Source organism: Vipera berus, assembly GCF_964194415.1.
Source record: "Vipera berus genome assembly, chromosome: 3".
NCBI lineage: Eukaryota > Metazoa > Chordata > Lepidosauria > Squamata > Viperidae > Vipera > Vipera berus.
Genome location: NC_138204.1, coordinates 124,551,716 through 124,567,173, shown reverse-complemented (window position 1 = coordinate 124,567,173; position 15,458 = coordinate 124,551,716). Strand labels below are relative to the sequence as shown.

Below are 15,458 nucleotides of genomic sequence, written 5' to 3'. Positions count from 1 at the left end.
TAAGCTGACTTTGTAATAATGCCGCTTGGGGGTGTGTGAAAGCCCTAATAAGCAGGCATATACATAGAATGAAGGCTACTGCTAAGCTTGTAAGCCGCCCTGAGTCTTCGGAGAAGGGCGGGATATAAATGGAATTAAAATAAAAAATAAAATAAATGTTTTATACAAGGGCAATTCGGAAATAAACCTCTGTTTGGTTATCAATGACAGACTCGCAGATACAGAACTTTTATTATACACATTAGAAAACTACATTACATTACTTTTTGACATAATCACCATTCAAATTGAGGCACTTGTCATAACGCCTTACAAGTTTTGAAATTCCTTCTGCAAAAAAAATCTCCTGCCTGGGAATGAAGCCACCCTGTAACAGCATTGTAAACCCATCCAGTGTGTTTTGTGCTCCTCAGAAAAGAGTTTTGGTACCCAACGAGCACAGAACTTGCAGTATCCCAAATTTTCTATCACTACCTCCTACAAAACAGTCTGATAAATTTGGGAAAAGTGTAAAGAAAGTTCAAATATCATGAACTGATGGACTTCACAGACCTTTTTGTCAATTTCCTGCACGAGTTCATCGCTGACTACAGATGGATGGCCACTTCTTGCCTCATTGTGCACGTCAGTTCATTCATCTTTAAACATACAACACCATTGATGTAGGACACCTTCACTCATCACATTTGGTCCATAAACATTACACAGTTCGCAATGAATCGCAGCTGCTGAAAGTTTTTTCACACACAGGAATCGTATTACTGCATGCACTTCACATTTGGAGGGATTTTCTATGGCAGGATTCATTTTCAATTGACCTAGCGGAGGAGTTAACTTCCACTCCTTACTGTCTACTGAATTGTGCACGGCGCCATAGTACGGATGTCGCTATCCCCGCCAATTTCTCACACATGTTCAAAAGGAGGTTTATTTCTGAATTGCCCTCGTATAATGCGCAGGTACCTTAAGTTACCTGAATGAGTAATGGAAGTTTGCATGTTTCTGCTTTTCAGGATGGACAACTTATTCATTTTGTATATTTTTCAGGAAGGAGCAATATTGCAGGCACAACATTTAACACAAATTCATCTTACATTCTTGATTCCGTTATACAGTATTATGAAATAAAGCAATGAGTCAATATTTCAAGATCAGAGTTTTCCGTGATACTGAAAATTATTCCATACATCTGCAGGAAGTTTCATTACATATGACACTGTTACGGAGGCCATAGATTTTAAGATTATGATTGTTTGATTCCTTGAAATTAGGAATTGCAAAAAGTGTTCAAACTGCCTTTTTGTTGTTGCCAAAGTCTAAATATAGATGGAATTTTTTTAAAAATGACACCATCTGAGAAAATATTAAAGGGCCTTAATGGTAAAATTGTATTTATCATTATAGCATGGTAGGAACTTGCCTCAACTCAATTTATCCAAAAAATAAGACTTTTTTTTAAAAAAAAAACTTAAATTTGTTAATGTATTAATTAATGTTAATTTGGATAGGAAACCTTGTTTTTGCCCCTTCTGTGCAAACATCTGCAGAAAAACACCCTGCATAAGAACAGAACTTGAACAGTGAACTTCCTCAAAGCTATTTTTATAAAAAAAAAATATACAGAATTAAAGTAAAATAAGGAGAAATGGCTCACTGAGCCAATTCACAGTGAGGAAGCTGAGTCACAATGGTTATGCCACATAATTGTGGATGACTAAGACTGGAAAAAAATGAGACTGACCCACATATTTCTCTGAATCCAAGTACTGGAAAAAGCCTCAGACATAACCAAAGAAACACAAAAAGCTGCTTTATGCTGAATCTGACTTGTGATCCATTTAATTCTCTTCATATGCATTGAAGGCAGCAGCTTTCCAAATTTTGTGACAGAATTTGCTACCAACTCTATCTGGGAATTAAGCCTGCAAAAGTATGAGCTGAATCGTAAAGAGCAACACTCACATCCAACAAGTGGAAGCTTGGTGTGGGGTGATATCTGGTGGTATTTTGAGGTCAGCTTCTTTTACTGGTATCTTTTAGATATTTTTCTGAATGTGTTATTTTAATTAATTCAATGTTAATAAATTATTCGCTTATTTACAGGTCTCCTAGCCGTTCACTGTAAATTACAGATTGTTGTAGAAAGGTGAATACTGCTGTATTCTATTACGGTATTTAAGCATGCAGGATTGGGAGACGTGGAGACACCTGGCTTATAGAATCACCAAAAGTCAGACATAAATGAATGGATAACATGATCATCATCTTCATCATCCTGTTATTTTGAGATCTGGTTCAGGCAAGGAAAAAACTGCAACTGTTCACATGTAAACCTGGATGCATCTGTGTTTGGGGTTTCTCTCTATGCAGGGAGTATAGGGTCATAAAAAGTGAGTTTACCATCTGGTTATTGGGTGGTTATTTAACTGTCTAGTCCTGCTATATGGTCTCTCCTTCCCTCAGTCTCCTCCCATTCCTCATGTCTCAAAATACATATACTATTCAGGGGTAGGCAATCTTGGCTCTTTTATGACTCGTGGACTTCAACTCCCAGAATTCCTGAGCCAGCATGGCTGGCTCTGGAATTCCGGGAGTTGAAGTCCACAAAGTCATAAAAGAGCCAAGGTTGCCTACCCCTGTACTATATAAACTCTTTTTTTCCCCCTCTGGGAACAGTCTCCAGTTGGCAGAAACATATGATGTGAAAGTAACCACAAATTTATATCTAGCTGCTCCAAACTGCATTCAAGGTTAAACAGAAGGTAGCTAGCAGCAATTCACAAAGAAAGAAAGCCCAAAGTTTTTCCCACAAAGATTACTTTATGCCCTTCCTCAAAAGCAAAGTTTTTGTTACGCATTTGTTAACAAATATATTAAATAATAAAAAGGACATCATACATCCTTTTATTTGGACATCCAATGTCGTTGTCACTATGTATCTAATCAACGTTGGACCATTTGCTAAGTATTCCATGTATGTGGTACCTCCATTATATACTTTAATTTTCATATTCAACCCATTCTTTGCACACACACACACACACACACACACAAAACACCACAATTCAAGTCCATGCAACTGTCTTGGTCACAGTGCAGAAATGATTTTCCATTTCCACCTTCTGGCATGTTTTTCAGATTTCCTGCAGTCCTGGATTGCCAGATGGTTTCCCATCCAACACTACGGTAATCAGATCTGACCCTGCTTTTGGAGATCAGGAAATCAACGAGTTAAAAGAGCTTTTTATTGCTCTTCTAAAGATTGCAAACCCCAAGGGGCCGTTTAGAGAGGTTGGTGAGCCTGAATCTTTGGTTTCCTAGTTTATCGGGAGAAAAAAAAGAATAGAAAGTTGGGGGGGGGGAATCACAAGATGAATGAATCATTTTTTTCTTATAAGAAAAAAAGTATACTGCTCAAAAAAAATAAAGGGAACAGAAAATAAGACATCCTACTATTAAATACAGTACATTGTGTTGTTTAAGTGTTCCCTTTATTTTTTTTGAGCAGTATATATTTTGGAAAAACAAAAACAAAAGCGGAGCTGAGAGGCGGTGCCTTCCAGAGGAAGGAGCATCGATTGGCTGGGGGCGAGACTCCGCCTCCTTTCCGTCTAGGGAGGCTCTATGAAAGAAGAAGCGCAAGGCAGCAGGCTGCAAATAGATTAGGAGACATCTCGGAGTAAAGATGGCCTTGTTGCAGGGGCTTTTGGTGTGTAGCCTACTCTTCCTCAGTTGTATCTGCAAGGAGGCGCTCGGGGAGAGGCTCCTCGGGGGACTGGAGAACGCTTCCCTGGGGGATCAGGACGTGGGTAGGGCCCTGCAATTTGCCATGAACGAATACAACAGCCGCAACAACGATATGTATAGTAGTCGCGTCTCAGAAGTGGTCACAGCCCAAAAGCAGGTAAATGAATAAGCAGGCGAAGGCGCGACTCCGGGGTGGGAGTGGGTGTCAGCCGGGCAGGCTCCAAGACATTAATTTACAGTAATAGGTTTTGCGAGTGCGGCCTTCGGAGAGCTGTGAAATTAGACACTGATGCCTCTACGCTGTTAATAAAAGGGGCATCATATTTTTAAGTGGGGTTGTAAATCCTCCCCTTTCTCCCCCCCCCCACCCCTCCGCGCTCATTCTGCAGTTTAGCAATTTAACCCCAACAGAGTTCGGATGTTTATCCCTGCTTCCCTTTGATATACATTGAAGCGGATGGAGAGTTAATTGCAGACAAAACCAGGGCAAACTCAGGTTTGCTACAGTAATTTGGGGCAAGGAGCATTCTTTTGCCTATCTGGCAGGGAAGCCAGTGAGAATGTGGGCTGTTGTTGACTAGGATGTCCTTGGTTTAATTAGGTCAGAGAGTGCCTCCCTTTTCCTTTCCATCACTTTTGCAATTCCCAGCCCAGAGATTAGATAACTTTGTTTGCAGTCCTTGGGTATAATCCAGTTGGTAGTTCTTTTGGAGATTTAAACTGGAAATAAAAACTGCACAGGAGTATGAGTTACAAATGCCCTTACCCTTCTAACTTTTTGGAGTATGATATATCCAATTTTCAGATAAAACATTGTGGGTGTTTCATACGCTTTCTTAGTCAGAACTAGCACATATTGTCACTTGGCCTACTGATTTTGATCTTAGACAGCTACCTGTTTGCCATTTGTTAGCTGGTATCATCAAAAGGAAGATGTGGGCAAAGAGATCACTTTATGTGCATATATATATACCCCTCCCCTACAAACAATGCGGTTAGATCCTACTTATTTTTCTTAATACTTTCATTCTAACAACATTATCTCCAAGATCACCACCTTCATTTCTTTATTGGCTCCCTGCTCCAGCTTCCTACATAATTTTGCTATCAGTACTATCATACTGTTCTTTCTTACTTGCCTACCATGCAAAATGAAAGAATTGCTGCTTACAGCAGGGGTTGAGCCATTCAATCTACCAAAATAGCTATCTAATACAGTGCCACCAGCTTATGCGTGGTTGAAACAACACCTGAACTACTTTCGTTCACTCTTTCTAGTGTGGCATATGTCTATTGTCAGATCCACTCCAGCCTCAAAGAAGCTTTTGAGATAACTTCATCTGTTTCAAACTCTCACTCTTTTTTAGGTCCATCAAGACACTCTGGCAATGTTAGTTTTGCATTTATGCCTTTGGAGAACAGGAGTTCACTATATTTAAAGGGTATTTCACTCCTGCAGAGATGAAACTGTCATCAATTACATCCAGTTAGAGCTGGCTCTACCATTAAGCAGGATTGAGCAACTTTGAATGTCAAATATTGGGGGTGGAGAATGATGGTGTTGTGTGGAGGACAGAGCTGCCCAGTTCCTAAGCTTGCTGCAACTGCTGTCTTGTGATCAATCGGTCACATTCAGCGTGGAATAGGTGATGGGTATCGTCTTTTGCCATAGGCTGAAAAGTATAGTAAGACCACCATATTGTGATGCTTCCTTTGGGTGAATTAGATTCTCCAGGCGTGGATCCTTTGACCTCCCCCCATCACTCTATCTGAAAAGAAATGTCCTTTGTCTCATATTTGTTTCCATAGGTGGCAATAGCTTCACTCACTAACATTCTTGCAGTCAGGCCTATCACTCAATATCCTTTACAATCTTGGGCAGTCAGAATGATAAATATTTTCAAACATGTATTGGGTAGTGCCATAATGTTCCATATTCCAATTTTTTATACCATGCAGATTGTCAGTGGAATTATGTATTACTTCACTGTTAATATTGGACGAACAGTTTGCCGTAATAGAGCACCTGATCTTGAAAATTGTGCATTTCATACTGCACCTGAAATGGCAAAGGTACGTGGCAGAAAAAAGGACAATGTTTTAAGGACTAAGCAGAATTAGACATGATTGATCTCCCTTCAATCTTAGAGATGAAGTGGGGTGATATATGAGAAATAATATGTTAAACTGGAGGAAGAGAAACAAAGTAGCTTGTATTCCCTTCCCCTTTTGGTGGTTTTGCAGAGAAGTCCAGACTATGTAATACTGAGCACCGAAAGTGGTATCCCAGTATAGTACTGTCTTCTTTGTTGTTAATTTTCCAGTGAATTAAAAGATGTGGGCAAGGCAATACCTGAATATATCATTGAGGTGAGAGTTAAATCCATTTCTGTATTACTCTAGGTTTTGTTCCTCTATCAACAGCCTTGCTTATCGTCAACCTAATTTGCTCCACAGTAGGGGAATGCCAAAAAGCAAAGCTCTTGACAGTCTGCATAATGTGATTCTGGGTTCTGTAACGTCACTTTAAAATCTAATGTGATGATTGCTTTATATAGCTACTCAGTTCTCTGGGCACGAATGATATCCCAAGAACTTCTGTTACAAACCTTCGCTGAAACGAGCTGCACAACTACTCCCAAAAATATTAGGAAGAAATACGTAAGATGAGGTTGGGAAACTACCAACCGGGCAAGGAGGAAGGATCAAGCAGGTACTTAGCCTTGAGTAGTGTAGCCACAAGAGACCTAGGGCTGACCTCTCCCCCCTCCCGCAAGTTCCGTGGAATTATATCTGTTTGTTCCCAAGGAAGATTCTTGTACAAAAGAGTACAAGATTGTAAAGTAGTTAACTTTCACAGTGTGGATATGGTTGCCTGTGCCTGACAATCTCTCCAGGCTGCTCATCCTCCCTTGGGAACAAATGGATAAAATCTCATGGATTTATTATTATTATTATTGGGGTGTGGAGAGAAATCAGTCCTATGTCTCTTGCTACCGCACAATGACTCAAGATTAGCTCTCTGCTTGATTCCTTGCCTGGCTCGGATTTTCCCAACAGATGAGTTTGTTTTAACTTCAGCAAATGTGAGATTGGGGCTCAAACCTGACACTCTTCTGAAGTGTCTAAAGTATTAGTTTTTAACATGTAGTCTGTTAAAGAAAAATGCCTTCAGTAAGTTTTATTTCACCTCCCAGGTAGATGTTTACTAGGAATATTGTATCTGACCTGCAGAAATCCTGATGAGCACTAGATGGGGGCAGAGGGGGGGCAGCTCAGATACGGTAATCCTCAAGAGCAGAAAAGGGATTGCCCTCAATATGTTAATAAGGGAAACAAAAATTATGCTACGTATTTACCCTAATCTATTATGTAATTCATTAAAGTATGTGGTGCTTAATGTTAGTCATTATTACTAACTTGCGTCGTAGATTTCAGTCAGATTTTAATGCCCACTTAACCAGAGTCGTAAGGAAAATCTTTGCACCAGACCAATGTTTTTCAGATCACATGGTCACCTTGTATCCTTCTTCTATCCCATCTTAACAAAACCAGTTATGGAGGATTGTAAATAGTGGGTGATTGCTCAGACAAACTGGACTTTTATCAGCAACAGTCATATACAGAAAAAGGCAACTGTGGATCTTTGTGTACAGGTTTTCTGTTCAGTGTACAAAGAGTTCAGTGTTTTTGTTAGGGAGAAATGTTGCCATGCCAAAGCTGCTTGAATTAGCTGCCTAGTTACTCAGAAGGTTATAGCTAAATAAAGCAGAAAAAAGCACCCTTCTTTTCTTCCTTAAATAGTCACAAGATCTTATTCAGCAATACAATAGCTGCAACATTATTATTTCCTCTTTACTAAAGTAAGGCAGTTGCGACTAATGGAGGTTTTGAGGATGTACCGTATATACTTGAGTATAAGCCGAATTTTTCAGCCCACTTTTTGGGCTGAAAAATTCCACTTCGGCTTATACTCCAGTCAACAAAAAAACTTACCGAGGACTTGTGCGCGGCCGAGGCTTTGGTGCTTCCGGGATCGCGCGCACCTCTCCCAAGCCACCGCCGTCCGAGACCTGCCGAAGTTTGGGGAGGTTTGGGGAGGTGCGCGCGCACCTCCCCAAACCTCCCCAAACGTCGGCAGGTCTCCGTTCCTCCGCGCCCTGCCTGCCTGCTTCTTTCCGCCTCCCCAAACCTCCCCAGGTCTCCGTTCCTCCTGCCGACGTTTGGGGAGGTTTGGGCGCCTCCCCAAACCTCCCCAGGTCTCCGTTCCTCCGCACAGACCTGCCGACGTTTGGGGAGGTTTGGGCGCCTCCCCAAACCTCCCCAGGTCTCCGTTCCTCCTGCCGACGTTTGGGGAGGTTTGGGCGCCTCCCCAAACCTCCCCAGGTCTCCGTTCCTCCGTGCAGACCTGCCGACGTTTGGGGAGGTTTGGGCGCCTCCCCAAACCTCCCCAGGTCTCCATTCCTCCTGCCGACGTTTGGGGAGGTTTGGGCGCCTCCCCAAACCTCCCCAGGTCTCCGTTCCTCCGCGCAGACCTGCCGACGTTTGGGGAGGTTTGGGCGCCTCCCCAAACCTCCCCAGGTCTCCGTTCCTCCGCGCAGACCTGCCGACGTTTGGGGAGGTTTGGGCGCCTCCCCAAACCTCCCCAGGTCTCCGTTCCTCCGCGCAGACCTGCCGACGTTTGGGGAGGTTTGGGCGCCTCCCCAAACCTCCCCAGGTCTCCGTTCCTCCGCGCAGACCTGGCGACGTTTGGGGAGGTTTGGGCGCCTCCCCAAACCTCCCCAGGTCTCCGTTCCTCCTGCCGATGTTTGGGGAGGTTTGGGCGCCTCCCCAAACCTCCCCAGGTCTCCGTTCCTCCGCGCAGACCTGCCGACGTTTGGGGAGGTTTGGGCGCCTCCCCAAACCTCCCCAGGTCTCCGTTCCTCCTGCCGACGTTTGGGGAGGTTTGGGCGCCTCCCCAAACCTCCCCAGGTCTCCGTTCCTCCGCGCAGACCTGCCGACGTTTGGGGAGGTTTGGGCGCCTCCCCAAACCTCCCCAGGTCTCCATTCCTCCTGCCGACGTTTGGGGAGGTTTGGGCGCCTCCCCAAACCTCCCCAGGTCTCCGTTCCTCCGCGCAGACCTGCCGACGTTTGGGGAGGTTTGGGCGCCTCCCCAAACCTCCCCAAACGTCGGCAGGTCTCCGTTCCTCCTGCCGACGTTTGGGGAGGTTTGGGCACCTCCCCAAACCTCCCCAGGTCTCCGTTCCTCCGCGCAGACCTGCCGACGCTTGGGGAGGTTTGGGCGCCTCCCCAAACCTCCCCAAACGTCGGCAGGTCTCCGTTCCTCCTGCCGACGTTTGGGGAGGTTTGGGCGCCTCCCCAAACCTCCCCAGGTCTCCGTTCCTCCGCGCAGACCTGCCGACGTTTGGGGAGGTTTGGGCGCCTCCCCAAACCTCCCCAAACGTCGCGCAGACCTGCCGACGTTTGGGGAGGCGCCCAAACCTCCCCAAACGTCGGCAGGTCTGCGCGGATGAACGGAGACCTGGGGAGGTTTGGGGAGGCGCCCAAACCTCCCCAAACGTCGGCAGGTCTGCGCGGAGGAACGGAGACCTGGGGAGGTTTGGGGAGGCGCCCAAACCTCCCCAAACGTCGGCAGGAGGAACGGAGACCTGGGGAGGTTTGGGGAGGCGCCCAAACCTCCCCAAACGTCGGCAGGTCTGCGCGGAGGAACGGAGACCTGGGGAGGTTTGGGGAGGCGCCCAAACCTCCCCAAACGTCGGCAGGAGGAACGGAGACCTGGGGAGGTTTGGGGAGGCGCCCAAACCTCCCCAAACGTCGGCAGGTCTGCGCGGAGGAACGGAGACCTGGGGAGGTTTGGGGAGGCGCCCAAACCTCCCCAAACGTCGGCAGGAGGAACGGAGACCTGGGGAGGTTTGGGGAGGCGCCCAAACCTCCCCAAACGTCGGCAGGAGGAACGGAGACCTGGGGAGGTTTGGGGAGGCGCCCAAACGTCGGCAGGAGGAACGGAGACCTGCCGACGTTTGGGGAGGTTTGGGGAGGTGCGTGCGCACCTCCCCAAACCTCCCCAAACTTCGGCAGGTCTCCGGACGGCGGCGGCTTGGGAGAGGTGCGCGCGATCCTGGAAGCACCGAAGCAAGTCCTCGGTAAGCTCCGGGCGGTCACTTGCTTCGCGTCTCCTGAGGGAAGGGGGGGCGACTGGAGCGGGCGTGTTTCCTCGCCTGCTGGGCGCCGCGATTTGCCCGGGGAACGCGCGGGCCCCGAATGGCAGCGTGGAGCGAGGAAGCGGACAGCCAGGGCTTCCCCGAGAGCCGCGGCCACACAGGGTATTCCTGTGTATTCAGGCTTGCAAAATGGCGGATCGAGCCTCTGTTGGCGGCAGAGGCTTGCAGAGCGCGGATCCAGCCTCCGCCGGTGGCGGAGGCTTGCAGAACGGCGGATCGGCTTATACTCGAGTCAACAACTTTTCCCAGTTTTTGGGGGTGAAATTGGGGGTCTCGGCTTATACTCGAGTCGGCTTATACTCAAGTATATACGGTAATTTAAACAGCTCTAAGAATTTTTCTTTTCAATTGATAATGAAGATATTGAAGTGGTAGATAGCTTCTGCCTTTTAGGATCAACCATCAACAATAGGGGTACAAGCAGTCAAGAAATATGCTGCAGGTTAGCACTTGGTAGAGCAGTCATGAAGGCCTTAGAAAAGATACCAAATGCCATTCTATGTTTATACCAGGGGTGTCAAACTCGCAATGTCGTGTGACATGTCGTGACTTTTTTTCCATTGCCGGCAATGGGGTGGGCGCAGTTTTGCTATGATGCATCCGGCCTGTGGGCCGACAGTTTAACACCCCTGGTGTACACAGATAGTCCTTGCTTGGCAATTGCTTATTCATTGACTGTTGAAAGTTATGATGGTGCTGAGAAAATAACTTTACGACCAATGCCCAAATTTACGACGTCGTAGTGTGCAGTGATTGCCATTACAGTCAGTATTGTATTGTCCTGTGTCTGACTTGTTTTTTTTTCTTCTCTCATCTTCAGAATGGAGAAATTGGAGATTACAAGAATGTAAGATGGCACACAATCAGGAATATTCATTGGAAGGAATGTGGTGGTTCTGCAGCCCTGAAGAGCCATGAGTGCACTATACAATCAGGCCAATGTATTCCCTATTGTGTGTCTGCTTAGTCTCTTGTAATCCCTGCAAGGGGAAATAAAGATCCAAGTGGGTTCTTTTTTTTTTGTGGGCAATCTCCTGTGCCTGGCCTGTTCTGTCTCTTTGTAGAGCAGAGAGATTGGAGAGAAAAGGCTTTACAAGAAATCAGCAGGTACACAATGGGCAATATTTGGGTAGCATGCTTATGGTGCCACCACATTCCTTTTGATATGTATTCATTGTGTGCCTTCATATTCTCTTACCATCCTTTCCTCTCCAATGAATGTAAATGCAGTTCCCTTCTTGGTAATTATCCCAGTCCCAGAGGGAACATTCCAAAGGGCAAGGAAGTTGAGTGGGGAAGAGAAAGCACAGTCGTGATCACCTGGTTTTCCGCTTTGCAACCAGTGATGAAGCTACTGGTCCCGATTCTGGTTGCTGTACCTGTAGAGATCAGACTGTTGCAAGTGACGCTTTATGGAAGGAAAAGTTGGACTTGAAGCAGGATAGGAAAACTATTGACATTTTTGAACCTTGGAGAAGACTCCTGAAAATACCACGGGACAGCCAAGAAACAAATAAACCAAAAAAAAAGGATCATCAAAGAAATCAACCCAGAGTTCTCACTTGCGGCACAAATGAGCAGGCTAAAATGATCCTATTTTAGACACAAACGTGCAAAGTTTTAGCTCTGGGGAAAGCTCTAACACTAGGAAAAGTAGAAGGAAAGAGAAGAAAAGGTAGATAGGCACAGTTAACGGTAGCAACAAAAGAGCATTGCTGGAGGCCCAGGACAAGGGCAAATCATCCTGGAGAAAATCTATATGGTTGCCAAGAGTCACCCATGACTTGATGGCACATTGTCAATGAATCAGTCTGTCCCAAAGGAGGAGATGGAAGCTTTCTTTTACTTTTAAAACATACTGTTTGCTATTGCTTTTTCACTCTGGAAAAGAGCCCAAATGTTACCCTTAAGTCCTGAATAATAACATAATACTAGCTAACTGATAGAATCCATAAGATTCAAAAACATAATTTCACGGCAACTCATCGTAGAGAGAGAAACTATTCATTAAGACCGAAATGGGGATTAGTGCTTCTAATGATCAATCTAGTTACTGTGACAGGAGGGAGGGGAATTGTACAACAATATTTGAAGCATCGGTTTCTTTTGTCTAAGAACTTGGGAAAATATGCAAATAATGGACGGGGCTTCCATTGATTTCTGAATGACTTTTTTTCTTGAGTGGTGATCTGGAAAAGATTGAATGTAAGGTTAAGCAGGCCAACCTCACATTGATTTTTTTTCCACTGAGAGTATATGGAAGGCATTCATTTCTATGGCAGATATTTAGTATTACTTTTATTAGTTAGTTACCAACCTGCCAGGATGAGTGGTTTTCATAAAAAAGCTCATCAGCATTTGCTGGGGGTATTTGATACATTTTAAATATTACTGTTTTAAAATAATAATTAAAAATGCCACTTTTAATATGAAATTTCAAAATGAGAAAAAGTTATTCAAAATATACGCCAGGGATAGAACAGCTCAAATTTGACCATGTTGCTTTTCTTGACCATCTGGCAAAAAGTATTCATTCACATTTGATGATTCAATAATCAACTGCTGTGAGTCAACTGTAGATTGACACCTTTTCAATATTGCATGAAGTTAATTAGTTAATTCCATCACCCCACCTACGCATCCACAATTTTTGATGTGTTGATAAAATCCAACAGACGCATACAGTCATAAAGAGCATGTGCATCTTTAATAGGCTGCAATCAGGCTAAGGTCATATTGTGAGAATCCTGCAAGTTTAAGATGAAAATGTAGAAAGCAGAGGGAGAAGCCTATCCTACGTAGGTTAAAGTTCCAGTTCTCAAATTGACTGAAATTGAGTTGATTTAAAGTATCCATACTTTCAGGTGCTCTGTGAGATCAGGTCAGATTTACCTTATCAAAAGTTTGTTATTGCCAGTTAATTATGATTGCCAGTTATGAAATGTGATATGAAATACTTCATGTTTTTTCTTTCTTTCTCCTGTTTGCAGACCGTGACCTGCACTTTTAAGGTTTACAGTGTTCCTTGGAGAGGTATTATTTCCCTGGAAAAAAGTACCTGCAACTAAAAACATACTTGGTTTCCTACAAGGCAGCTTTCTACTATTCTGATCCTATGTCTCTAGTTAAAATGACTAACAATCCAGACACATTTCCAAGTGAGAATTGTTGCCGCTAATTCAGCAATGCTTCTGAGTTCCTAAAGCAAACTATTTCCTGTAATTTCCCTTTTAGGGTACTTTATAAGCATCATCTTATTTTGCAAGTATGAGTTGTGTCAGCAGAGAAAAATCACATTAAAGGTTTTCTTGTCAAATGTTAAGATTTTTTTTTAAAGATGCCTATTCTCTTAATATTCATTACAAAGATTTAGCTACTGGAGACACATGATCTCTAAAATTGTGCTGCCTGTGTATTTCACAAGGCAGAGCACTCTCGATCTAAAAGCCACAAACTGTCTGGTGGCACTTTTTATGTTTACATGGAAATGGTGTTCATGGGTAAGGGTGTGAGGATCTTCCCCCTCCCCCCCACCTATATCTGAATCAGCAGAGAACTACTGCCGTGGCATTTGTTTTCTCATTGTCACTCCTTATCCTATTGCCTTTCCTCCCTACTGTATCACCCACTGCCTACTGTTGTGGTGGGTGACAAAACCTGAGGTTTGGGGACAAGAGGGAAGCTCTATTTTTAATCCCAGTGCAGTTAACAATTACTTAAACCAATTTCAGCCATGGGCTTAAAGGTGATGGCTTTAAGGAGACTTGACTGGAATTTTCCTTTTATCTCCTCCAACCTGGAGGGAGGGGGTGGGGTAGAGTTGAACTTGAATCTCCCTTGTGGTCGTGCACCACGTCCAGTTCTTTTAATACTGATGGCTCTGTCTTTAATGCGCCTGGTTTTTCTGTTCATTAAATTTATTATTTCAGCCACGGAGTCTTTTGGCAGTTTACCATCCAAGCAACAAATCAGAATTGTTGGAAGTAATTAAAAGTCTGTTTGCAGTGAGTATTTTAAAAGCATTCAAAAATCTGGCAAAAACTCAATCCTGTCAACTCTGAAGAGAGTGCATTTCAGAGCTGGTGGGCCTGCAGAGAAGATTTCACCCTCAGGTTATCGCAACAAAAAAGTTGGGGGTGGGGGGATCATGTAAAATCTCTAAAATAATCCGTATTTCACAAAAATAATTTGGCAATCATGTGAGTCACTCATGAGTTTTCTCAAAAACTAAGCTGGCTGCTGAGTTCTGTACTAATCCTACAATTTTGAGGCTAGGTGCAAAACACTTCTCCATGTACAATTTTTTTTTTTTACAGATCAGTGACCCATACTTAGTAAAACCTGTAGTGGAGAAAATCTTGACAAACAAAATGGAGATTGCATCCTTTTCTTCCCTGTCTTTTAGACATGACTAGAGTCAAACCCAGTTCATCTCTCTGCCTAATCCTATCAAACTAGAAATAAAAGCTAAAATAAAGGAAAAAATGGCAAGAGAACACCTGTCTGATCTTGATAAACATAAATCACCAGGACCTGACGGACTACACCCCAGAGTCCTGAAGGAAGTGGCAGATGTCATCTTAGAACCACTGTACCATATCTTTCAAAAATCCTGGAGCATCGGGGAACTACCAAAGGATTGGAAAAGACCTGATGTGGTTCCCATCTTCAAAAAAAGGGGGAAAAACACCCAGGAAACTACAGACCAATCGGCCTAACATCAATACCAGGAAAGATACTGGAAAAGAATAAAAAAACAGATCTGCGAACATCTAGAAACAAAGAAAGTTATAACTAGAAGCCAGCACAGGTTTGTTAAAAATAGATAATGCCAAATCAACCTTATTTCATTGTTTGATCAGGTGCTTTTTTTGCCCAGCCAGGCTTATTGTATTTCTCTCTCTAGATAAAGAAATATCTCTGAAATGATGACCCAATAGGTCATGGGTTAGTACTTTAATGATGACCCAATGGGTCATGGGTTAGCAGTACTTAATAACAACCTACAGAACAGAACATTCAAAATAAAGCATACAAAATGAAAAAAAGATAACGATCATGCTTGCTATCAGCAACGTGCAAGTTTTGTAAGCTGGAGGAACAAACTTTGAAATGATGAGTTACCTTGGGATCCTTATCCCTCAATACAAGTTGAACATAAAATACTTTGGTCCATCCATCCCATTGTATTTCTTAAGCTTGCAGGTTAACATCTTATGTACCACTATTTTAAGGCTATTTTCTTCTAAGATAATACAAATCATTTACATTGGATCTTATAATTATTTTAATCTTCAGTTGCTGAGAAATGCATGGTGTGTGTCATATCTGCAATTTCATTTTTAATGAAAGAAGATTTGTTTGGAAAACACTGGCCTTTTCAGCCTAGCTTCCACAGCCTCAGCTCAAATAAAAAAAAATAAAATCAGTTTATTACAGCCATAAGGCCAAGTACACTAAACTATATAATAGAACTGTTACATACATATA

At 43.6% G+C, this 15,458-nt stretch overlaps 1 protein-coding gene across 1 annotated transcript; it reads left to right on the top strand.

Annotated features, from left to right (window-relative positions):
• Window positions 1-3,619: 3,619 nt before the first annotated feature.
• On the top strand, window positions 3,620-13,900 carry LOC308664868 (cystatin-2-like). The gene is made up of 3 exons (XM_081322413.1): window positions 3,620-3,904; window positions 5,707-5,820; window positions 12,959-13,900. The coding sequence occupies exons 1-3, from the start codon at window positions 3,686-3,688 to the stop codon at window positions 13,034-13,036; spliced, it is 411 nt and encodes a 136-aa protein (XP_081178539.1). The 5' UTR covers window positions 3,620-3,685; the 3' UTR covers window positions 13,037-13,900.
• The last annotated feature ends 1,558 nt before the right edge of the window (window positions 13,901-15,458 follow it).

Bases quoted from the DNA above. Each gene is read 5' to 3' on its own strand.
- LOC308664868 (XM_081322413.1), top strand. From the start codon at position 3,686: ATGGCCTTGTTGCAGGGGCTTTTGGTGTGTAGCCTACTCTTCCTCAGT. The intron at 3,905-5,706 runs GTAAATGAATAA...TATACCATGCAG, and splicing joins TGGTCACAGCCCAAAAGCAG to ATTGTCAGTGGAATTATGTA. The intron at 5,821-12,958 runs GTACGTGGCAGA...TCCTGTTTGCAG, and splicing joins CTGCACCTGAAATGGCAAAG to ACCGTGACCTGCACTTTTAA.